This window comes from Dendropsophus ebraccatus, chromosome 15 (assembly GCF_027789765.1).
Source record: "Dendropsophus ebraccatus isolate aDenEbr1 chromosome 15, aDenEbr1.pat, whole genome shotgun sequence".
Classification (NCBI taxonomy): Eukaryota; Metazoa; Chordata; class Amphibia; order Anura; family Hylidae; genus Dendropsophus; species Dendropsophus ebraccatus.
The window spans coordinates 1,015,585-1,041,741 of NC_091468.1; the positions used below are offsets into that span (position 1 = coordinate 1,015,585).

General features: G+C 48.1%; 1 protein-coding gene across 1 annotated transcript in view; it reads left to right on the plus strand.

The window, feature by feature from the left end:
* The window catches only part of KLC4 (kinesin light chain 4), a 57,530-nt gene that overhangs the window by 2,698 nt on the left and 28,675 nt on the right, over positions 1 to 26,157 (plus strand). Inside the window, exons 2-4 of the mRNA XM_069955413.1 lie at positions 20,733 to 20,985; positions 22,838 to 23,068; positions 25,527 to 25,664. Coding sequence (XP_069811514.1) covers positions 20,737 to 20,985; positions 22,838 to 23,068; positions 25,527 to 25,664 — 618 coding nt within the window. The 5' untranslated portion in view covers positions 20,733 to 20,736. The remainder of the gene's footprint in view (positions 1 to 20,732; positions 20,986 to 22,837; positions 23,069 to 25,526; positions 25,665 to 26,157) is intronic.

Sequence of the window (26,157 nt, forward strand, 5' to 3'; positions counted from 1 at the left end):
TATATCTTTGGAGGTAGGGACGAAGAATAACAATACAGTCTTCTTAAAGGGAACCTGTCACCCCCCGTACCGGGGTGACAGGCTCCCGACCCCCGTTAGAGACCCCTATACTTACCTCATCCCGCCGGGTCCCGCTTCTGGATTCGGTCGGGTCCCGGAGATCTCAGCCGCTGCAGCCGGGCGCGCGCGCTGAGAGATGAGTCCAACACCCATAGAGAATGACAGGAGAGTCCAGCGCTCCGTCATTCTCTATGGGTGTTGGACTCATCTGTCAGCGCGCGCGCCCGGCTGCAGCGGCTGAGATCTCCGGGACCCGACCGAATCCAGAAGCGGGACCCGGCGGGATGAGGTAAGTATAGGGGTCTCTAACGGGGGGTCGGGAGCCTGTCACCCCGGCACGGGGGGTGACAGGTTCCCTTTAAGAGGAATTTGATTTTAACGAATGAATACACTTTCAATCCTTTAAAAAGTCTCAGAGAGGGCAAGTGTCCTGCCTTCAAAACGGCTACTACATCGAAAAAAGGTAGAAGGTGCTGGTGAAAGGACGGCAGAGGACACCCCTAAAATAAGATGACATCCACAGATAATATGGTTCGAAATGGACAAGACAAGGAAGGTAAGGGCAGGCAGGCACAGGAGTAGTCAGCATGGATGCCAGTAAAGGCCCAGCAGTAGCCAACATGGAGGCAAGGGCAGGCACACCAGTAGTCAACATGGATGCCAGTAAGGCCCAGCAGTAGCCAACAAGTAGCCTCCTACCCCCAGCACCCTTTTCGATTTTTCAATTTGACTGCAGCAGTTGGGGTAACATTCCCTGCATAATGTGACTCACCACCTCTCCCCCCCCCACCGCTGTTTTGATTTTGAATTTGACTTTCATCCTTGAGGATCTGGCAATTGTCTCATGCAAAGGGATCATCACTTAAGGGGTAGTGTACTACAAATCCCAGCAATACAGTGTAGTACCCACTAGTTTAGGGGGGCTGTACGGTACAATCTGGTAGAGGCTGGACCTAGACACACGCTGTGATACCCCCTTCCAATGAGCAGTGAAGTGCTATGCAGGATGTGCTACATATCCCAGCTATACAGTGCAGTACACCAGGACCACCAGCCCCAAAATCATAAAGGAGTACACTGAGACCTTCTTAGGGGTGTGTATACAACACCTAATGCCCCCTTTCTGCCAGCAGCCGGTCACCATAGTGTGCTGGTTATATCGCGGTAGCAGCACTACAACTCCCAGCCAGCAGTCTGTAGTAATAGTAATAATAAAAGGTCTGTGTGTTTGTATTGCTGGTATATACCCTGCCTACTGGAAGGCTATATCCTACACTGACTCTCTCCCTGACCAGCAGCAGCTCTCTCCCTGATCTCTCACAGCATGCGTCTGAAGCCAGCACTGCCCCCGCCCAGTTTTATATGGCAGGGTCATCTGATCTGGCCAACCAATCGCCGCTATCGACATGTATGGGTCCCACGTCATCGCAGGATGCACCAAAGAGTCTCCTGCATGTTTATTGGCTGAGAAATAGCGCCCAAACTTACAGGAAACGGGTGATGAGATTTCCTCGAGTATCGTGAGATGCTCGTCCGAGTAACGAGAACCATCGAGTAACCTAATACTCCATCCAGTACCCTAATACTCCATCCAGTACCCTAATACTCCATCAAGTACCCTAATACTCCATCCAGTACCCAGCTCGGACCAGCACGTCCGCTCATCACTAGTCACTACACGTGTTTTGGTGAATAAACTCACCTGCTATGGGAGTGCAGTCTCTCCTTCGTCTTTATTATATATACACTGTATATACAACTATGCCTATATACACCTATACCAGTATATATCACTGTATACACCTATAAAAACCACTACATATATACCTCTGTGTGTGATAGCTGTATATACCTCTGTGTGTGTGTGATAGCTGTATATACCTCTGTGTGTGTGATAGCTGTATATACCTCGCTGTGTGTGTGTGTGTGATGGCTGTATATACCTCTGTGTGTGTGTGTGTATGGTATATACCCTACCATTCAAAAGTGTGGGGTCACCCAGTCAATTTAGTGTTTTCCATGAATAGTCGCACTTCTTCACCCCCGGACGTTGTGAAATGAATAGAAAATAGAGACAAGACATTGACAAGGTTAGAAATACTGATTTGTATGTGAAATAACATTGTTCTTCCATCACACTTTGCTTCCGTCCCAGAATCCTCCTTGTGCAGCAATTCCAGCATTGCACACCTTTGGCATTCTAGCTATTAATCTGTTGGGGTAAGCTGGAGAAATTGCCCCCCACGCTTCTAGAAGCAGCTCCCACAAGTTGGATTGGTTGGATGGGCACTTCTGGCGCACCATACGGTCCAGCTGCTCCCACAATGGGGTGGTGATCTGGTGACTGCGCTGGCCACTCCATTCCCTATGATAGAATACCAGCTGCCGCTTCTGCTGGAAATAGTTCTTGCACAATTTGGAGGTGTTTCGGGTCATTGTCCTGTTGTAGGATGAAATTGGCTCCAACCAAGCGCTGCCCACTGGGTATGGCATGGCGGTGCAGAGTGATAGCCTTCCTTATTCACAATCCCTTTTACCCTGTACAAATCTCCCACCTTACCAGCACCAACCCCAGACCATCACATGACCTCCACCATGTATAACAGATGGCGTCAGGCATTCTTCCAGCATCTTCTCATTTCTTCTGCGTCTCACAAACCTTCTTCTTTGTCATCCAAACACCTCAAACTTGGATTCATCCATCGTCCACAACACTATTTTCCACTCTTCCTCTGTCCAATGTCTGTGTTCTTTTGCCCATCTTAATCTTTTTCTTTTATTGGCCAGTCTCAGATATGGCTTTTTCTTTGCCACTCTGCCCTGAAGCCCAAAATCCGGCAGCCGCCTCTTCACTGTAGATGGTGACACTGGTGTTTTGCGGGAACTATGTAATGAAGATGCCAGTTGGGGACCTGTGAGGCGTCTGTTTCTCAAACTAGAGACTCTAATGTGCTTATCTTCTTGCTTAGTTGTGCAACGCGGCCTCCCACTTCTTTTTCTACTCTGGTTAGAGCCTGTTTGTGCGGTCCTCTGAAGGGAGTAGTACACACCGTTGTAGGAAATCTTCAATTTCTTAGCAATTTCTGGCATGGAATAGCCTTCATTTCTAAGAACAAGAATAGACTGTCGAGTTTCAGATGAAAGTTCTCTTTTTCTGGCCATTTTGAGCGTTTAATTGACCCCACAAATGTGATGCTCCAGAAACACAATCTGCTCAAAGGAAGGTCAGTTTTGTAGCTTCTGTAACCAGCTAGACTGTTTTCAGATGTGTGAACATGATTGCACAAGGGTTTTCTAATCATCAATTATCCTTCTGAGCCAATGAGCAAACACATTGTACCATTAGAAGACTGGAAATGGGCCTCTATACACCTATGTAGATATTGCACCAAACACCAGACATTTGCAGCTAGAATAGTCAGTTACCACATTAGCAATGTATAGAGGGGATTGGTGTAAAGTTATCTTCATTGAGAAGTACAGCGCTTTTCCTTCAAAAAAAGGACATTTCAATGTGACCCCAAACTTTTGAACGGTAGTGTATGTATCAGTGCTGTGTATATAGTATATATGTGTATCTGTGCTGTGTATATAGTGTATATAGTATATATGTGTAGATGCTGTGTATATAGTATATATGTGTAGGTGCTGTGTATATAGTATATATGTGTAGATGCTGTGTATATAGTATATATGTGTATCGGTGCTGTGTATATAGTATATATGTGTATCGGTGCTGTGTATATGTATATAGTATATGGCTAGGTTCACACTCTGTATTTGTGCGGCTGTATTGCGGGTGGTAAATCACCGGCCGGATTTTTCTGGTTCATGCGTACGCTGGAAAGTATAGGATATACGGCTGCACAGTGCACACTATGTATGAATCTACGGCCCGATCGTAAACTGACCCGTAAAAAATGAACAAGACCATTGTTTGCGGCTGGAAATGCGGCCGTGGATTGACAGGCGGTCCGTACGGAGTACTTCAAAAATAGCCGGCAATGATGCCGAATGCCGATGCCTCTAATAGTTAATATATTAAATTAATAAAACACATTTTCTTTGTAATAAAGTCCCTTTCGTTGTTCAATAATTTAATTTAAACGAATCCATCATTGTGCAATTAAATATACTGTTAAAATATATATAAATGTATATTTATATTTATTTTTTGACAGTATATTTAATTGCACAATGATGGATTCGTTCAATAATTTAATTTAAACAACGAAAGGGACTTTATTACAAAGAAAATGTGTTTTATTAATTAAATATTAATTAGTACAGGAAGCTCCATAAGCCGTTAATTCATATTGCCGGTAATAGAGCTTTCTGTACTAATCATCACTTTACTTTAATGAAAACATCAAATGTTTCTTCTAATTATGTTATCACAATAGTATTATTAGAAGAAACATTTAGAATTATATGTGCGCTCAGCTGATTGGCTGATCGGCTGAGCGCACATATAAAGAGCCGGTCCGCAGTACAGTGACTTCATTGTGCTGCGGACCAGCGAAGAGGACACATCGGGGTGAGTATAGAGCTCTCCCCACCCCCTCCCCAGCACTGCACCCCTCCCAGCAAGGAAGGGGGGTCAGTTAACCCCTTCCTTGCTGGGATGGGTGCAGTCTGACATCAGTCTGGCCCCCAGGGGGTTAAGGGGGATACAATACATCCTCCCTTAACCCCTTGGGGGCCAGACTGTAAGCAGCGATCTGTAAAGATGCTGCATACTGTAAGGAGCACAACACCGCTCACAATGATGGGTGTTGTGCTCCTGTTTGTGTGTTTTTTGTGTGTTTCTCCCTTTTTGTTTTTCAGATATCGGTATCCTGGGGATTACGTCGGATTCCGTGGACTACGTCGATGATAAATAAAAAACGCTGGTCATCGACGAAGTCCACGGAATCCGACGTAATCCCCAGGATACCGATATCTGAAAAACAAAAAGGGAGAAACACACAAAAAACACACAAACAGGAGCACAACACCCATCATTGTGAGCGGTGTTGTGCTCCTTACAGTATGCAGCATCTTTACAGATCGCTGCTTACAGTCTGGCCCCCAAGGGGTTAAGGGAGGATGTATTGTATCCCCCTTAACCCCTTGGGGGCCAGACTGATGTCAGACTGCACCCATCCCAGCAAGGAAGGGGTTAAGTGACCCCCCTTCCTTGCTGGGAGGGGTGCAGTGCTGGGGAGGGGGTGGGGAGAGCTCTATACTCACCCCGATGTTGTCTCTTCGCTGGTCCGCAGCACAATGAAGTCACTGTGCTGCGGACCCGCTAATTATATGTGCGCTCAGCCGATCAGCCAATCAGCTGAGCGCACATATAATTCTAAATGTTTCTTCTAATAATGCTATTGTGATAACATAATTAGAAGAAACATTTGATGTTTTCATTAAAGTAAAGTGATGATTAGTACAGAAAGCTCTATTACCGGCAATATGAATTAACGGCTTATGGAGCTTCCTGTACTAATTAACCCCTAGCCGCACCAGGCAGTTATAGTACGTCCTGGCAGGAGGTTACTTTCCGCACCAGGACGTACTAGAACTGACCGACTCCCGGTGCTCACTGTTTACACAAACAGGGACCAGGAGCCGAAACTAAACTGTCAGCTGATAGCTGACAGTTTAGTGTAGCTGCTGCTGGACCCTTTGAAGGTGTCCAGCACAGCCAATCACCGGCATCAGTGGATCGGTAACGATCCACTGATACCGGTGAAGCGAAGGTAAACCCCCGGGTCCCGGTCTCTGTCGAGTTCCGGGATCCGGGGGAAGCTGCTGCCGATCCGTCCCGCCCCCCCTGCCGTGTCAGCCCCCCGGGCCATACCCCTGCCTCCTGCCGCTGTGCTGGAGGGTCCCCCTCCTGCTGCAGCATGATCCCCCCCCCCCCTGGATCGCCGCTACAGCTGCCGCTGCCACCGGAGGGGGTCACAGCAGGTGTCTCCTTCCACCTCCTCCTGGCAGCACTGGCTCCCCGGACCCGAAGCTTAGAGTGAGTTCTGGGAACGTGGAGCCAGTGCTGCAGCAGCAGTATGTACCAGCGTCTGTGTGATGACGCTGGTACATGCTGCTATATACTGTGATTGGCAGCTCTGTGATCAGAGCTGCCAATCACAGTATTTGATCTTGGCAGAGCATGGATGCAGGCTCTGATCACTCACTTTGTGAGGAGATCAGAGCCTGCATCCATATACTGTAGAGAACACACACACACACACATAATAAAAAGTACCCCCTCCCCTGTGATCTCCAAGTAATAAGGGAGATCTTAGTGTCCGTCAGTCAGCGTCCGTTAGTGTCAGTCAACGTCCGTTAGTGTCAGTCATCGTCCTTTAGTAAGCGTCAGTCAGCGTCCGTTAGTAAGCGTCTGTGTCAATCAGTGTCTGTTAGTCAGCATCAGTCAGCGTCCGTCAGTCAGCGTCCGTCAGTCAGCGTCCGTTAGTAAGCGTCAGTGTCAGTTGGAGTCCATTAGTAAGTGTCAGTAACCGTCAGTCAGTGTCCATTAGTCAGTGTCAGTAAGCGTCCGTGCACACACAGACATAGGTGCTCCTTCTCTTCTGAGCCCTGTTGTACGCCCACACAATACTCTACGTTCATAAATGGGGTATTTCTGTACTCAGGAGAATTTGCTTTACAAATATCGGGGGGCTTTTTCTCCTCTAAGCTTTTTGAAATTTGAAAAATTTGAGGTTTCACCGATGTATAAGTGTGAAAAATTTGATTTTTAATTTTCACTGCCCACTTTTGCAAAAAACTGTGAAACCTGTAGGGTCCACATGCCCACTGTACCCCTTGTTACATTCTTTAAGGGGTGTAGTTTTCAAAATGGGGTCACTTATGGGGGGTTCCCACTGTCTCGGCACTAGTGGGGCTCTGTAACATGGTCTCCTACATTTATTCCAGCCAAATCCCCACTCCAAAATATAAAGGGTGCTCCTTCTCTTCTGAGCCGTGTTGTGCGCCTGCACAACGGTTTACACCCACAAATGGGGTATTTGTAAAAACTGCAGATTCAGAGGAATAAATGTTTTATTGTATTTTACTTTTTATAGCTGTGCGGTATGAAAGAAATAGGATTGAATTGGATTGTCTGCCAAGAAAATAATAATTTTTACTTTTCACACTTACTTTGCAGTTATTCCTCTGAAATGCCTAAAGGGTTAAAAACTTTTTTAAATGTCAATTTGAATACTTCAAAGGGTGAAGAGTTCAAAATGGGGTGAATTATGGGGGTTTGTAGGATCCAGGCCTCTAGAATATGCTTCAAAACTGAACTGGTCCCTAAAGAATTCCCAGTTTAAATTTTCACCAAAATTTAGAAAATTGCTACTAAACAATCACGGCCTCTAAAATCCTAAAAAAGTTAAAGCATGTTCACCAAACGCTACCAACATAAAGTAGACATGTTATAGATATGAATTAATCAATAATTTATGTGGTAGAACTATCTTCCTTATTGGCAGAGACTTTCAAATGTAGAGAAATGCTATTTTTTTTCAATTTTTCACATCATTTTGGAGTTTTTCTCAAAAAAAGTTAAAGGTATCGGCCCAAATGTACCACTAACATAAAGTGGAACATGTCACGAAAAAACAATCTTGGAAACACAAGGAACGGTAAAAGCATTCCAGAGTTATTAATAATATAAAGTGACACATGTCATATTTGAAAAATTTGGCCGTGTCATAAACACCAAAAGTAGCTGTGTCCCCTAAGGGTTAATATTTAATTAATAAAACACATTTTCGTTGTTCAATAATTAAATTTAACCTCTTAAGGACATATGACGTACCGGTACGTCATATGTCCGCACTTGCACTTCAAAGCGGGGCCGCGCGGCGGCCCCGCTTTGAAGTGCTGCGATCCCGGGTGCCGCGAGTAGCCCGGGACCGCTGCTATTAGCGGGCACGGTCTGATCGCCGTGCCCGCTAATTAGCTAATCGGAGGAGGCTGTTAAAGTTGACAGCTGCCTCCGATTACCGGAGGCAACGTTTCCCTGGGGTCTAGTGGGGGAGATCGCTCCTCCGGGACCTTGTCCCGGAGGAGCGATCTCCGTTACTGATGCCGGCCGGGGACGCGTCCAAGATGGCGCCGTCCTCTGCTCGGCACTCGTTCGTTTTCGGCTGCAGCAGCCGAAAGCAAACGATGCCGATCTCATGGATCTCTGCAGCATATCTATGCTGCAGAGATCTCAATGAGAGATCACAGTGTATATACTAGAAGTCCCCCAGGGGGGAATAACCCTAACCCCAGGGGGGGGGGGGAATAACCCTAACCCCAGGGGGGGGGGGGAATAACCCTAACCCCAGGGGGGGGGGAATAACCCTAACCCCAGAGGGGGGGGGGGGAATAACCCTAACCCCAGAGGGGGGGGGGGGGAATAACCCTAACCCCAGAGGGGGGGGGGGAAATAACCCTAACCCCAGGGGGGGGGGGAAATAACCCTAACCCCAGGGGGGGGGGGGGAAATAACCCTAACCCCAGGGGGGGGGGGGAGAAATAACCCTAACCCCAGGGGGGGGGGGAGAAATAACCCTAACCCCAGGGGGGGGGGGGGGAAATAACCCTAAACCCCAGGGGGGGGGGGGGGAAATAACCCTAACCCCAGGGGGGGGGGGGGAAATAACCCTAACCCCAGGGGGGGGGGGAAATAACCCTAACCCCAAGGGGGGGGGGGAAATAACCCTAACCCCAGGGGGGGGGGGAAATAACCCTAACCCCAGGGGGGGGGGGAATAACCCTAACCCCAGAGGGGGGGGGGGGGAATAACCCTAACCCCAGAGGGGGGGGGGAATAACCCTAACCCCAGGGGGGGGGGGGGGAAATAACCCTAACCCCAGGGGGGGGGGGGGGGAAATAACCCTAACCCCAGGGGGGGGGGGGAGAAATAACCCTAACCCCAGGGGGGGGGAAATAACCCTAACCCCAGGAAGGGGGGGGAAATAACCCTAACCCCAGGGGGGGGGGAATAACCCTAACCCCAGGGGGGGGGGGGGGGGGGGAAATAACCCTAACCCCAGGGGGGGGGGGGGGAATAACCCTAACCCCAGGGGGGGGGGAATAACCCTAACCCCAGGGGGGCTTCTAGTATATGTGTAAAAAAATAAAAAAAAAGTGTTGTTAATAGTAAAAAGCCCCCTCCCCTAATAAAAGTCTGAATCACCCCCCTTTTCCCAGGTTTTAAATAAAAGTAAACAAATAAATAAATAAATAAACATGTTTGCTATCGCCGCGTGCGTAATCGCCTGAACTATTAATTAATCACATTCCTGATCTCGTACGGTAAACTGCGTCAGCGCAAAAAAATCCCAAAGTGCAAAATTGCGCATTTTTGGTCGCATCAAATCCAGAAAAAATGTAATAAAAAGCGATCAAAAAGTCGTATATGCGCAATCAAGGTACCGATAGAAAGATCACATCATGGCGCAAAAAATGTCACCTCCCCCAGCCCCATAGACCAAAGGATAAAAGCGCTATAACCCCGGGAATGGAGCGATTGTAAGGAACGTATATTGGTTAACAACGGTTTGAATTTTTTACCGGCCATCAGATACAATATAAGTTATACATGTTATATATCGTTTTAATCAGGGTGGATAAAAATCAATGATTTTTTTAAAAAAATCAAAAAAATCGGATTTTTTTGATTTAAATCGGATTTTTTTGATTTAAATCGGATTTTTTTCAATAAACTGCTTTTTGAGGAAAATATTTTACCATCCAAAGGTTCTTCCATCATGAGATAAAGCGGAGTTGTTTAACTCAGTAGAATAAAGGCTGTATATGTTCTCAAATGTTACAACATGAACAGAGTTGAGAAAAAGACCTTAATCCTATTGTTCTACAAACCTATGAATACAGAATCATCCCCTTCAGTACCAAGTCCAAGAAGTTAGACAATATGTTTCTGATTGTTTGGACTATTTTTTTTTTTTTTTTGTTTAGCCAAATTAGTTAACATGGATGTTTGTTTAACCCCTTAAGGACAGAGCCTGAAATGGCCTCAATGACAGAGACAAATTTTATGAATATGACCAGTGTCACTTTATTCATTAATAACTTCGGGATGCTTTTACCTATCCGGCTGATTCTGAGATTGTTTTCTCATGACATATTGTACTTTACATTTCTGGTAAATTGGAGTCGATAATCATAACAAATCTTTATGAAAAAAAACCAAATAATGTGAAAAAATGTGAAAAACTGCATTTTTCCAACTTTGAAACTTTTTTGCGTATACAGAAAGTGGTTATACCACATAAATTATATATTAAATAGCATTAGCAACATGTCTACTTTATGTTGGCGGCATTTATTAAACGATCTTTAATTTTTTTTAGACAATAGGAAGCTTAAAACATTAGCAGCAAATTTCCAAATTTTCAGTAAAATTTCAAAATCAGATATTTTTAGGGACCTGTTCAGGTTCAAAGTGTATTTGAGGGGCCTGTATGTTAGAAAGCCCCACAAAGCACCCCATTTCAGAAACTGCACCCCCCACACTCTGCAAAAGCATATCCAGAAAGTGTTTTAACCCTTTAGGGGAGTCACAGAAATAAAAGCTAAGTGTGTAAGAAATTTGAAAATTTTAATTTTCTGTGCAGAGATTTTATTGTAATCCAATATTTTTCATAATTATAAACCTATTACCAGAGAAATGCACCCCAATAATTATTGCCCCGTTTCTGCAGTTTATAGAAATACCCCATATGTGGCCCTATTGCGCTATTTGACGCAACCACAAGCCTCAGATACAAAGGAGCGCCTAGTGAATTTCAACGCCTCCGTTATATTTGGTCATTTCTGACTGTACCACTTCAGGTTGGCAGAGGCTCTGGGGTGCCAAAACCTAAAAAACACCCCTAAAGGGACACCATTTAGAAAACTAGACCCCTCAAGGAATGTAACAAGGGGTGCGGTGAGCATTTGGACCCCACAGGTGCTTCACAGATTTTCCGAACAATATGGCGTGAAAAAAGAAAAATTTATTTTTACACTAAAACGTTGTTCTAGCCTTCAATTTTTCATTTTCTTAAAGGGATAAGAGGAAAAAAAAGACACAAAATGTGTAGCGCAGTTTCTCCCGAGTACGGAAATACCCCACATGTGGCGATAAAGTGCCAAGCGGGCGCAGGACGAGCCTCCAAAGGGAAGGAGCGCCAATTGGCTTTTGGAAGCTGAATTTCACTGGAAAGGATTTCAAGGGCCATGTCGCATTTACAGAACCCTCGTGCTGCCAAGACACTGGAAACCCCCCACAAGTGATTCCATTCTGGAAACTACACCCCTCAAGGAATCTAACAAGGGGTGCAGTGAGCATATGGACCCCACTGGTGACGGGCACAAATGTGGAACAATGTGACGTGAAAGGGAAAAATTTCATTTTTTCACTTTCATGGCACAAATGTGCCCGTCATCAAGGGGTTCATATCCTCACTGCACCCCTTGTTAGATTCCCTGAGGGCTGCAGTTTCCAGAATGGGGTCACTTGTGGGGGGTTTCCACTGTCCTGGCAGCACGAGGGCTCTGTAAATGCGACATGGCGTTCATCATCCATTCTAGCCAAATCCAACCTCCAAAATCCAAATGGCGCTCCTTCCCTTCGGAGGCTTGCCCTGCGCCCACATGGCGCTTTATGTCCACATGTGGGGTATTTACGGACTCGGGGGAAATTGCTCTACACATATTGTGTGTTTTTTTCTCTTTTAACCCCTTGTGAAAATGATAAATTCAAGGCTAAACCAACATTATAGTGTAAAAAATGTAATATTTCATTTTCACGCCACATTGTTCCACATTTGTGTCCGTCACCAGTGGGGTCCATATGCTCACTACACCCCTTGTTACATTCCTTGAGGGGTGCAGTTTCCATAATGGGGTCACTTGTGGGGGGTTTCAACTGTCTTGGCAACACAGAGGCCTTTTGAATGCAACATGGCCCCTCAAAATCCATTCCATCCAAATCCAGCCTTCAAAAACGAAATGGCGCTCCTTCCCTTCGGAGGCTTGCCCTGCGCCCACATGGCGCTTTATGTCCACATGTGGGGTATTTACGGACTCGGGGGAAATTGCTCTACACATATTGTGTGTTTTTTTCTCTTTTAACCCCTTGTGAAAATGATAAATTCAAGGCTAAACCAACATTATAGTGTAAAAAATGTAATATTTCATTTTCACGCCACATTGTTCCACATTTGTGCCCGTCACCAGTGGGGTCCATATGCTCACTACACCCCTTGTTACATTCCTTGAGGGGTGTAGTTTCCATAATGGGGTCACTTGTGGGGGGGTTCAACTGTCTTGGCAACACAGAGGCCTTTTGAATGCAACATGGCCCCCTTAAAATCCATTCCATCCAAATCCAGCCTTCAAAAACCAAATGGCGCTCCTTCCCTTCGGAGGCTTACCCTGCGCCCACATGGCGCTTTATGTCCACATGTGGGGTATTTCCGTACTCAGGGGAAATTGCTCTACACATTTAGTGTTTTTTTTTATCTTTTAGCCCCTTGTGAAAATGAAAAAATCATGACAAGATTAATGATTTAGAGTAAAAATTTTACAAAAATTACACTAAATGTTGGTCTAGCCTTGATTTTTTCCATTTCCACAAGGGGTTAAAAAAGAAAATTAACACAAAACGTGTAGGGTAGTTTCCCCTGAGTACGAAAATACCCCACATGTGGGCATAATGTGCCATATGGGCACAGGGCAAGCCACCAAAGGGACAGAGCGCCATTTAGAGGCTGGAATGGAGGATGGAGGCCATGTCGCAATTACAAAGCTCCTGTGCTGCCAGGTCAGTAGAAACCCCTGACAAGTGACCCCATTCTGGAAACTACACCCCATAAGGAATCTAACAAGGGGTGCAGTGAGCATATGGACCCCACTGGTGACAGGCACTTACGTAGAACATGTGCCGAGAAAATAAAAAAATACCATTTTTTTCATTTTCACGTCCCAAATGTGGCCGTCACCAGGGGGCCATATCCCCGCTGCCCCCCTTGTTAGATTCCTTATGGGGTGTAGTTTCCAGAATGGGGTCACTTGTGGGGGGTTTCTACTGTCCTGGCAGCACAGAGGCTTTGTAATTGCATCATGGCATCCTCTAATGGGAATGGCGGCCATACCTATTTAGCTGGGGAAAAGGGACAATTCTAATTTATTTGGGGGTATTAGGCCAATTATTAGTTTATAAGGTTGGAAATGACAGGTGTCCATCAAATTCAACCTGTGTTGATCCAGAGGAAGGCAAAAACCCTCGTAAGGCAGACGACAGTAGCCTCATCACAGGGGAAAAAATTCCTTCCCGACTCCATATTGGCGATCAGAATAATCCCTGGATCAACGTGACCCCTGAAATAGGAATAAGGGACAGAATTTAGATAATGTGGAACCCCAGTGACGTGTGGTGCGCCTTGGAGCGATCCAGTATGCAGAGGCCGGGGGATCAGGACAGGTGTCACACTGGTAAATGTTGTCCTTCCTGATCCCCCTGTTACCCCACACTCTGCACTTCTTCTGGGGTCTCCTGTTTTCCAGTGTGGGGGACGTCACCTGGAAAATGTTGTCCTGGTGCGATACGGGGTCCTTCATATCCAGAAGCGCTGGGTCCGCTCCATGGCTGCTAAATATTAGGGCTCTATTACTACTTCTGATATGTTCGGATCGTGCCGCAAGCTACAGGGCAGCGAGAGACCAGAAGAGGGGGTGCTGGTATAAAGGTTATACCCGTACAGGTGGTAACCTTTATCCAGCAGTGGGAAGATCAGTTCCCGGACGATCTCCCCACTAACTCCGAGGATGGGGGGGGGGGGGGGGGGGGGAGGGGGGCATCTGGGGGCATCTGGGGCTGGATTCGGGTGTCCCTTCATACACTCTAAGGGTACGTGCACACTGCGGAATCGCGACAGATAACCCTTCGTGCATTCCACAGTTGGCACCTGCCGGCGGAGTGATGCAGGCGCGCGTCTCCGTCCGTGTCATAGACTCCATTCTATGCACGGGCGGATTCCGCTCTCCGTCCAACGTGTTCATTCTTTGGACGGACGACGGAATCCGCCCATGCATAACATGGAGTCTTTTTCACGGGTGGAGACGCGCGCCCGCATCAGTCCGCCGGCGGGTGCCAGCTGCGGAATGCACAAAGGGTTATCCTTCGCCATTCCGCAGTGTGCACGCACCCTAAATCTGTAAGTGTACCCTGAGGTACTCTCACAGAGTTAGTAGAATTTCACACCATACCGCCCTCTCTTATTGGGACGGTACTGGCGGAAAAGACGTGTCTGGGGGGCAGCGTACGCTACGCTACCCCCAGACACGTCACTGGATGATGAGGATGAATGGAGGAAAGAAGGATCCCCCCATTCATCCTCACTGGCTGTTTCGGTGTCGGAGGCAATAATAGCGTATGCGTCCGATACCGAAAACACCCTGGGGGCCATCTTTATATGGGGACTAGTATATGGGGTATGTAGTGGTGTAGTGTCAAACTTTATTCAATGTAATGTAGTGTTTTTTACGTGTTTTTTTTACAGTAAGTATAAAAAAAAACCTACGCCAACAAAGGCGTTGCTGATAAATGCCGCACTTATGCGCGGCACTTATAAGCAGACCGTGGCAGTAGAATACAGAAAAAAAACACCCTACGCCAAAAAGGAGGAGTTGCTGATTAGCAGCGCACTTTCGTGCGATGCTGATCAACACTCAGCGGCGATAGGGTGCGGAAAATAGAAAAAAAAAAAATTTGGAAAAAAAAAAAAAAAATTTTCTATATTCTGAATATCCCTGTAGCTGCTGATAAGTGTATTACACATATCAGCCGCTAGGGGGCAGCAGAGCGCAAAATCCGGAAATTGACGAGGCTGGAGCCGAAAATAGCCGAGAGAAGACGACGGGGACCGCCGGAAAGACCCGAAGACCGAACGTAATGACGGAGGACGCCGCGAACCCGGAAGACGCCGATCAGGAGCCCGGGGACAGGTGAGTAATGTACAAATACCTGCTCAGGACCCCTCCGCTACCTAGCTGAGGGGTCCAGGGCAGGTATTTATTATTTTGTGGGACTCTGATCGCCGTGCCACCGGCCCGATCGCCGTGAACGGCCGGCCGTTCACGGCGATCGGGCCGGTGGCACGGCGATCAACATTACTTTTTACAGTAATGGCGGTCGGTGCCGTCCTCGGACAGCACCGACCGCCATTTTTTTCCGGGTCATCGGGTCACCGATGACCCGGAAAGGTTCCGATCCGCCGCTATTGGCTGATCTGAATTGATTAGCCAATAGCGGCGATCGTAAGCACGGGGGGTGTTAACCACCCCCCGTGCCGTGAAGCTATGATGGCCTGCTATGATTTATAGCAGGCCATCTTCCCCGACCGCTGTGTGTGAACACGCAGCGATCGGGGAAACATCGGGCGTAAATTTACGCCCTGATGCGCTAAGTACCAGGGCGCGAGGGCGTAAGTTTACGCCCGATGTCGTTAAGGGGTTAAGCAAATAACGTATGCTGTAATGTTGTTATTGTTTCAGTTGAATAAATCCATTTAAATTGTTATTAAGTTCAGGATTATTTTTCTCCTTCCTAAGTACAACAGAACAGTGGTGTCCAAATATGAATGATTAACCCATTAAACTGGGGAGAAAAAAGTAATATAAAAAGTGATTCTAAAAATCTTCATCTACTTGCATGTTAAGTAGCAAGAACTAGTTTAGGTAGAAACTTTGATTTAAATCACTGATTTAAATCAAGCCTTCCGGACTAGTGATTTAAATCGTGATTTAAATCGTGATTTAAATCAGTTTGATTTAAAACAAATCCACCCTGGTTTTAATCGTAACGACTTGAGGAACATGCATAACAAGTCAGTTTTACCCCAGGGCGAATGGCGTAAAAACACATTCCCCCCAAATAAAAGAAATGCGTTTTTTTTTTTCAATTTCACCACACTTTGAATTTTTTTTTGGTTTCGCAGTGTACTTTATGCAAAAATTCAGCCTGTAATTGCAAAGTACAATTAGTGACGCAAAAAATAAGGGCTCATGTGGGTTTCTAGGTGGAAAAATGCAAGTGCTATGACCTTTTAAACACAAGGAGGAAAAACCGAAAACGTAAAAACGAAAATGGGCCATGTCCTTAAAGGGTTAAACGAATCCATCATTGTGCAATAAAATATACTGTCAAAAAAAAACAAAAAAAAACTATATATATATATATATATATATATATATATATATATATATATATATATATCTCATATTACATTTATTTATATTTATTTTAACAGTATATTTAATTGCAGAATGAGAGACATCGGCATACTGCAGAGGATCGCAAACCCCGGTAATAGCGATTCCTGTAAACGGTGTTCCCTGCTTTCCCAGATGCATCCAGAGGTGTTTCCATCACTTTCTAAAGATTTTATTTGTTATTTTTAGTTGAACCAGATTTCCAAGTAAATGACCGTATGTTTTCAGCCCCATGTCTATTTTTTCCCACGGCCGGAGTTTCATCCGCACATTTACAGCCGCATAAAAAATACAGCCGCACAGTTACATAGTGTGAACCTAGCCTAAATGTGTATAGATGCTGTGTATATAGGATATGTGTATTGGTGCTGTGTATATAGTATATATGTGTATAGATGCTGTATATATGTAGGTGCTGTGTATATAGTGTATATATTTGTAGATGCTGTGTATATATTATATATGTGTGTGTATCGGTGCTGTATATATGTGTAGATGCAGTGTATATAGTATATATGTGTATATAGTATATACACTCACCGGCCACTTTATTAGTTACACCTGTCCAACTGCACGTTACCACTTAATTTCTAATCAGCCAATCACATGGCGGCAACTCAGTGCATTTAGGCATGTAGACATGGTCAAGACAATCTCCTGCAGTTCAAACCGAGCATCAGTATGGGGAAGAAAGGTGATTTGAGGCCTTTGAACGTGGCATGGTTGTTGGTGCCAGAAGGGCTGGTCTGAGTATTTCAGAAACTGCTGATCTACTGGGATTTTCACGCACAACCATCTCTAGGGTTTACAGAGAATGGTCCGAAAAAGAAAAACCATCCAGTGAGCGGCCGTTCTGTGGGCGGAAATGCCTTGTTGATGCCAGAGGTCAGAGGAGAATGGGCAGACTGGTTCCAGCTGATAGAAAGGCAACAGTGACTCAAATAGCCAACCGTTACAGCCAAGGTAGGCCGAAGAGCGTCTCTGAGCGCACAGTACGGCCAACTCTGAGGCAGATGGGCTACAGCAGCAGAAGACCACACCGGGGGCCACTCCGCTCAGCTGAGAACAGGAAACTGAGGCTACAATTTGCACAAGCTCATCGAAATTGGACAGTAGAAGATTGGAAAAACGTTGCCTGGTCTGATGAGTCTCGATTTCTGCTGCGACATTCGGATGGTAGGGTCAGAATTTGGCGCCAACAACATGAAAGCATGGATCCATCCTGCCTTGTACCAACGGTTCAGGCTGGTGGTGGTGGTGTCATGGTGTGGGGAATATTTTCTTGGCACTCTTTGGGCCCCTTGGTACCAATTGAGCATGGTTGCAACGCCACAGCCTACCTGAGTATTGTTGCTGACCATGTCCATCCCTTTATGACCACAATGGACCCAACATGTGATGGCTACTTTCAGCAGGATAATGCGCCATGTCATAAAGCTAGAATCATCTCAGACTGGTTTCTTGAACATGACAATGAGGTCACTGTACTCCAATGGCCTCCACAGTCACCAGATCTCAATCCAATAGAGCATCTTTGGGATGTGGTGGAACGGGAGATTGGCATCATGGATGTGCAGCCGACAAATCTGCGGCAACTGTGTGATGTCATCATGTCACTATGGACCAAAATCTCTGAGGAAGCTTCCAGCACCTTGTTGTATCTATGCCACCAAGAATTGGGGCAGTTCTGAGGGCAAAAGGGGGTCCAACCCGTTACTAGCGTGGTGTACCTAATAAAGTGGCCGCTGAGTGTATGTGTAGGTGCTGTGTATATAGTATATATGTGTAGATGCTGTGTATGTAGATGCTGTGTATATAGTATATATGTGTAGGTGCTGTGTATATAGTATATATGTGTATCGGTGCTGTGTATATAGTATATTATATATGTGTATCGGTGCTGTGTATATAGTATATATGTGTATCGGTGCTGTGTATATAGTATATATGTGTATCTGTGCTGTGTAGGGGGGGCGTGTAAGCGATCGGTGATGCAGGGGGGGGGGGGGGGGGGGGGCGATCAAGCGGGGGGGGCGATCGGGCGGCCGGGGCTGCGGGGGGGGGGTGGGGGGGGGGGGCGATCGGGCGGGGGGGGGCGATCGGGCGGCCGGGGCTGCGGGGGGGGGGGACGATCGGGCGGCCGGGGCTGCGGGGGGGGGGGGGGGGGGGCGATCGGGCGGCCGGGGGGTGCGGGGGGGGGGGGGCGATCGGGCGGCCGGCTGGCTGGAGCATATACTTCACCTGGTCCCCGCTCCGGCTTGCTGAAGACATCGGGAACCGCCGGAGCCGGGTTCAGATGAAGTATCAGCTCTGGCGGCCGGGGGGTTAATGGGGAGGGCTGCAGACAAACTCGCAGCAGGGATGTACATCCCTGCTGCGTGTTTTTCTGCCATTAAAAGCATAGGGCCGGGATCTGCAGCGAGTCTCGCTGCAAAAACGCAGCATGGAGACTCGCTGCAGACCCGCCAAGTGGGTTTGTAACCTATATGTGTATCTGTGCTGTGTGTATATAGTATATATGTGTAGATGCTGTGTATATAGTATATATGTGTAGATGCTGTGTATATAGTATATGTGTGTAGATGCTGTGTATATAGTATATATGTGTAGATGCTGTGTATATGTGTGTAGGTGCTGTGTATGTAGTATATGTGTGTAGATGCTGTGTATATAGTATATGTGTGTAGATGCTGTGTATATAGTATATATGTGTAGATGCTGTGTATGTAGATGCTGTGTATATAGTATATATGTGTAGGTGCTGTGTATATAGTATATATGTGTATCGGTGCTGTGTATATAGTGTATATGTGTGTCGGTGCTGTGTATATAGTGTATATGTGTGTCGGTGCTGTGTATATAGTGTATATGTGTGTCGGTGCTGTGTATATAGTGTATATGTGTGTCGGTGCTGTGTATATAGTGTATATGTGTGTCGGTGCTGTATATATGTGGAGGCTGCAGTGAGCCGTGTGGCCGGGAGGATCTGGAGGGGGCGGAGCTCTGATGACACAGGAAGCAGAAGGTGGGGGGAGGAGGAGGAGGAGGAGGAGGAGGAGGAGGCTGTGGGTCCTGCAGTGCTCGTTCTCTCAGGTGGTCTCTGCAGTCAGGTGAGGCGGGTCGGTCTATGAGGGGTGGGCTGGGATGTGTCAGGGGTGGGAGGGCAGCAGGGACCCTTCTGGGCAGACAGATCACTGATCTCAGGGAGACCGGCCACAGAGGGCACCACTGGCTGCTGGTTACAGCACTCATTACAGTGACATCCTGGGATTTGTCAGCAGCCGCCGATGTCTTTGGTCGATTTCTGTGTTGCAGGAGCATGTCCGTCATGATGTCTCCCCTGTTTCTGTGTTGCAGGAGCATGTCCGTCATGATGTGTCCTCCCCCCCCCCCCCCCCCCCCCCCCCGTTTCTGTGTTGCTGCAGCATGTCCGTCATGATGTCCCGTCCCCCCCATTTCTGTGTTGCAGGAGCATGTCCGTCATGATGTCTCCCCCGTTTCTGTGTTGCAGGAGCATGTCCGTCATGATGTCCCCCACCCCCCCTGTTTCTGTGTTGCAGGAGCATGTCCGTCATGATGTTCCCCCGTTTCTGTGTTGCAGGAGCATGTCCGTCATGATGTCCCCCACCCCCCCTGTTTCTGTGTTGCATGAGCATGTCCGTCATAATGTCCCCCCCCGTTTCTGTGTTGCAGGAGCATGTCCGTCATGATGTACCCCCATTTCTGTGTTGCATGAGTATGTCCGTCATGATGTCCCCCCCCCGTTTCTGTGTTGCAGGAGCATGTCCGTCATGATGTCTCCCCCGTTTCTGTGTTGCAGGAGCATGTCCGTCATGATGTACCCCCGTTTCTGTGTTGCAGGAGCATGTCCGTCATGATGTACCCCCGTTTCTGTGTTGCATGAGCATGTCCGTCATGATGTACCCCCGTTTCTGTGTTGCAGGAGCATGTCCGTCATGATGTCTCCCCCGTTTCTGTGTTGCAGGAGCATGTCCGTCATGATGTACACCCGTTTCTGTGTTGCAGGAGCATGTCCGTCATGATGTCCCCCCCCCCCCCCCCCCCCCCGTTTCTGTGTTGCAGGAGCATGTCCGTCATGATGTACCCCCGTTTCTGTGTTGCAGGAGCATGTCCGTCATGATGTACCCCCGTTTCTGTGTTGCAGGAGCATGTCCGTCATGATGTACCCCCGTTTCTGTGTTGCAGGAGCATGTCCGTCATGATGTACCCCCGTTTCTGTGTTGCAGGAGCATGTCCGTCATGATGTACCCCCCGTTTCTGTGTTGCAGGAGCATGTCCGTCATGATGTACCCCCGTTTCTGTGTTGCAGGAGCATGTCCGTCATGATGTACCCCCGTTTCTGTGTTGCAGGAGCATGTCCGTCATGATGTACCCCCGTTTCTGTGTTGCAGGAGCATGTCCGTCATGATGTACCCTCGGGAGGAGAAGTTGGACAAGTTGTCCCAGGAGGAGATCATCTCGAACACCAAGCTGGTGATGCAGGGGCTGGAGGCGCTCCGCAACGAGCACAACTCCATCCTGCACAGCCTCCTGGAGACCATCAAGTGTCTGAAGAAGGACGAGGAGGCCAACCTGGTGCACGAGAAGTCCGGCCTCCTCCGCAAGTCTGTGGAGATGATTGAGCTGGGGCTGGGGGAGGCTCAGGTGAGGGTTGTAGTAGTAGTCTCCTCTGGCCGCGGAGGCCTCTGGGTAGTAGTAGTTTCCTGTGGCCGCGGAGGCCTCTGAGTAGTAGTAGTTTCCTCCGGCCGCGGAGGCCTCTGGGTAGTAGTAGTTTCCTCCGGCCGCGGAGGCCTCTGGGTAGTAGTGGTTTCCTGTGGCCGCGGAGGCCTCTGGGTAGTAGTGGTTTCCTGTGGCCGCGGAGGCCTCTGGGTGGTAGTAGTACCGAAAGTAAGACAGTGTCTTACGTTCTTTTTACTCCCAAAAGTCCCACTATGTCTTACTTTTGGGGTATGTCTTATATTGGACAGGGGTGTATGACTGTATAGGGGGGGGGAGACAGGGGTGTATGACTGTATAGGGGGGGCGGACAGGGGTGTATGACTGTATAGGGGGGGGGAAACAGGGGTGTATGACTGTATAGGGGGGCGGACAGGAGGGTGTATGACTGTAGTCCCCTCAGTAACAGTGCAGGACTGTAACATAGGAGGGAATGGATGTGCTGCAGCTGGCAGGATAACACACACAGCTATAAGTTATCCCGCCTGCTGCAGCCCATTATTCCTCCTATCCTGTACTGTTACTGAGGGGATGAGAGTGACAGGTCAGCTGTCACACGTTGTCCTGTGTGTGCAGGGAGGCGGCCATGTCAGAGCTGGAGGAGCAGGCAGCACGTGAGGGCGGCTGTCCTGTACTCCCCTCAGTGAGGCAGGGACGCCGGACCGGACGGGTGGTGGGCGCATGGACGGTGCGGCAGGACGGGGCCTCAGAGAGGGCGGACAGGTGCGCGCAACGGGGGGGTGGGGGGGAAGGGTCGCTTGGACCAGACGGGGGCGGTGCGGGCAGTCACCTGGGCCCTGCTGCTCCTTCACTCCCACACCAATACCGGCGTCCCTGCACATGACGTGCAGCGCTCGTGCCGGGCCGCGCGCGCGTGTGTGTGTGTGTGTGTGCGCGCGCGCGTGCGAGCCTCTGACAGGACGGGCGCAGGGACATAAAAGTACAAAAATACCGCCCTATGTACTATGTCTTACATTCGGGGTATGTCTTACTTTAGCCCAGCCCCCGAAAGTCCAACTATGTCTTACTTTCGGGGGTGTCTTACTATCGGGGAAACACGGTAGTAGTAGTAGTAGTAGTAGTGGTGGTGGTTTCCTCTGGCCGCGGAGGCCTCTGAGTAGTAGTAGTTTCCTCCGGCTGCGGAGGCCTCTGGGTGGTAGTAGTGGTTTCCTCCGGCCGCGGAGGCCTCTGGGTGGTAGTAGTAGTAGTTTCCTCCGGCCGCGGAGGCCTTTGGGTAGTAGTAGTAGTGGTGGTGGTTTCCTCTGGCCGCGGAGGCCTCTGGGTAGTAGTAGTTTCCTCTGGCCGCGGAGGCCTCTGGGTGGTAGTAGTAGTAGTTTCCTCCGGCCGCGGAGGCCTCTGGGTAGTAGTAGTTTCCTCCGGTTGCGGAGGCCTCTGGGTGGTAGTAGTAGTGGTTTCCTCCGGTTGCGGAGGCCTCTGGGTGGTAGTAGTAGTGGTTTCCTCTGGTTGCGGAGGCCTCTGGGTGGTAGTAGTAGTGGTTTCCTCCGGTCGCGGAGGCCTCTGGGTAGTAGTAGTAGTAGTAGTAGTAGTAGTAGTAGTAGTAGTGGTGGTGGTGGTTTCCTCTGGCTGCGGAGGCCTCTGGGTAGTAGTAGTTTCCTCCGGCCGCGGAGGCCTCTGGGTGGTGGTGGTGGTTTCCTCCGGCTGCGGAGGCCTCTGGGTAGCAGTAGTAGTTTCCTCCGGCCATCTCTCCCATCTTTGTGGAGGGGGCAGATACTTTGTATACCTCTGTGTGTATTGTGATTGCTGTTGTACTGTGTTGCAGCTGATGATGGCGCTATCCAATCACCTGACGGCAGTGGAGTCTGAGAAGCAGAAGCTGCGGGCGCAGGTGAGGCGACTGTGTCAGGAGAACCAGTGGCTGCGGGACGAGCTGGCCAACACGCAGCAGAAGCTGCAGCACAGCGAGCAGAACGTGGCGCAGCTGGAGGAGGAGAAGAAGCACCTGGAGTTTATGAACCAGCTGAAGAAGTACGACGAGGATGTGTCACCCACGGTGAGAGCGCCCCCTATCCTACCACTGAGGCTATAGGAAGGCTGCGTACCGCCACGCTGAGCTCATCCCACCCCCAGGGTCACAGCGGTCATCCAGGCTTACAAATAACACAACCACTTTCCTCCAGAGAGCCTCAGTGAATGGTGATGAATTGTAATACTGCACACAGCCTAGGACAGGGGTGGCGCTGTTTCTAATCTTAGATAATCACATAAAAGAGATGCCGTTTTATCAAATCCTTCAGCTGTGCGAGCAGGACGAGGACGGACAGATCCAACATGTCCTCACTGACATAGAGCGAGAGGAAAGCTGTATATATGGGACTGGAGGAAGAAGGGAAAGGGGGGACATGATGGAAACCTGTATATATGTGACTGGAGGAAGAAGGGAAAGGGGGGACATGATGGAAACCTGTATATATGTGACTGGAGGAAGAAGGGAAAGGGAGGACATGATGGAAACCTGTATATATGTGACTGGAGGAAGAAGGGAAAGGGGGGACATGATGGAAACCTGTATATATGTGACTGGAGGAAGAAGGGAAAGGGGGGACATGATGGAAACCTGTATATATGTTACAGGAGGAAGAAGGGAAAGGGAGGACAGGATGGAAACCTTTATATATGTTACAGGAGGAAGAAGGGAAAGGGAGGACATGATGGAAACCTTTATATATGTTACAGGGGGAAGAAGGGAAAGGGAGGACATGATGGAAACCTTTATATATGTTACAGAGGAAGAAGGGAAAGGGGGGACATGATGGAGACCTTTATATATGTTACAGAGGAAGAAGGGAAAGGGGGGACATGATGGAAACCTTTATATATGTTACAGGGGGGAAGAAGGGAAAGGGAGGACATGATGGAAACCTTTATATATGTTACAGGGGGAAGAAGGGAAAGGGAGGACATGATGGAAACCTTTATATATGTTACAGGAGGAAGAAGGGAAAGGGAGGACATGATGGAAACCGTTATATATGTTACAGGAGGAAGAAGGAAAAGGGAGGACATGATGGAAACCTTTATATATGTTACAGGAGGAAGAAGGGAAAGGGAGGACATGATGGAAACCTTTATATATGTTACAGGAGGAAGAAGGGAAAGGAGGGACATGATGGAAACCTTTATATACGTTACAGGAGGAGGAAGGGAAAGGGAGGATATGATGGAAACCTTTATATATGTTACAGGAGGAAGAAGGGAAAGGAGGACATGATGGAAATCTTTATATATGTTACAGGAGGAAGAAGGGAAAGGAGGACATGATGGAAACCTTTATATATGTTACAGGAGGAAGAAGGGAAAGGAGGGACATGATGGAAACCTTTATATATGTTACAGGAGGAAGAAGGGAAAGGGAGGACATGATGGAAACCTTTATATATGTTACAGGAGGAAGAAGGGAAAGGGGGTACATGATGGAAACCTTTATATACGTTACAGGAGGAAGAAGGGAAAGGGAGGACATGATGGAAACCGTTATATATGTTACAGGAGGAAGAAGGGAAAGGGGGGACATGATGGAAACCTTTATATATGTTACAGGAGGAAGAAGGAAAAGGGAGGACATGATGGAAACCGTTATATATGTTACAGGAGGGAAGAAGGGAAAGGGGGGACATGATGGAAACCGTTATATATGTTACAGGAGGAAGAAGGGAAAGGGGGGATATGATGGGAACCTTTATATATGTTACAGGAGGAAGAAGGGAAAGGGAGGACATGATGGAAACCGTTATATATGTTACAGGAGGAAGAAGGGAAAGGGGGGACATGAGGGAAACCTTTATATATGTTACAGGAGGAAGAAAGGAAAGGGAGGACATGATGGAAACCTTTATATATGTTACAGGGGGAAGAAGGGAAAGGGGTGACATGATGGAAACCTTTATATATGTTACAGGAGGAAGAAGGGAAAGGGGGGACATGATGGAAACCTTTATATATATGTTACAGGAGGAAGAAGGGAAAGGGAGGACATGATGGAAACCTTTATATATGTTACAAGAGGAAGAAGGGAAAGGGAGGACATGATGGAAACCTTTATATATGTTACAGGAGGAAGAAGGGAAAGGGGGGACATGATGGAAACCTTTATATATGTTACAGGAGGAGGAAGGGAAAGGGAGGACATGATGGAAACCGTTATATATGTTACAGGAGGAAGAAGGGAAAGGGGGGACATGATGGAAAGCTGTATATATGTTACAGGAGGAAGAAGGGAAAGGGGGACATGATGGAAAGCTGTATATATGTTACAGGAGGAAGAAGGGAAAGGGGGGACATGATGGAAAGCTGTATATATAGGATATATTGCTGACTATATAGGTGACGTTGGACGTGTTGTGGGGGTGTACACGCACATAGAACATATGGGGCCTCTCGGACTCACAGATTGGGGGGGGTGATGGCCGCCATGGTGTATACTCTGACCCTGCTGCGTCTTGGCTCCACAGGAGGAGAAGGAAGGAGACGCCAATAAGGACAATCTGGACGAACTTTTCCCCAATGAGGAAGAAGAGTCAGGACAAGGCAGTAAGTATGAGACGCAGAGCAGTGGCCTCTGTTATATACGGGGGTCCCCTGGGGTCGGAGTATCCTGTTTCAGTGTATATTGGGGGGGTGTCCTGTGGTCGGAGTATCTCTCCTGTATCGGTGTATATTGGGGGGGTCCCCTGGGGCCAGGGTATCCTGTATCGGTGTATATTGGGGGGGGGGGGGGGTCCTGGGGTCGGGGTATCTCTCCTGTATCAGTGTATATTGGGGGGGTGTCCTGGGGTCGGGGTATCTCTCCTGTATCAGTGTATATTGGGGGGGGTCCCCTGGGGCCGGGGTATCCTGTATCGGTGTATATTGGGGGGGGGGGTCCTGGGGTCGGGGTATCTCTCCTGTATCAGTGTGTATTGGGGGGGTGTCCTGTGTTCGGAGTATCTCTCCTGTATCAGTGTATATTGGGGGGGTCCTCTGGGGTCGGGGTATCTCTCCTGTATCAGTGTGTATTGGGGGGGTGTCCTGTGTTCGGAGTATCTCTCCTGTATCAGTGTATATTGGGGGGGTGTCCTGGGGTCGGGGTATCTCTCCTGTATT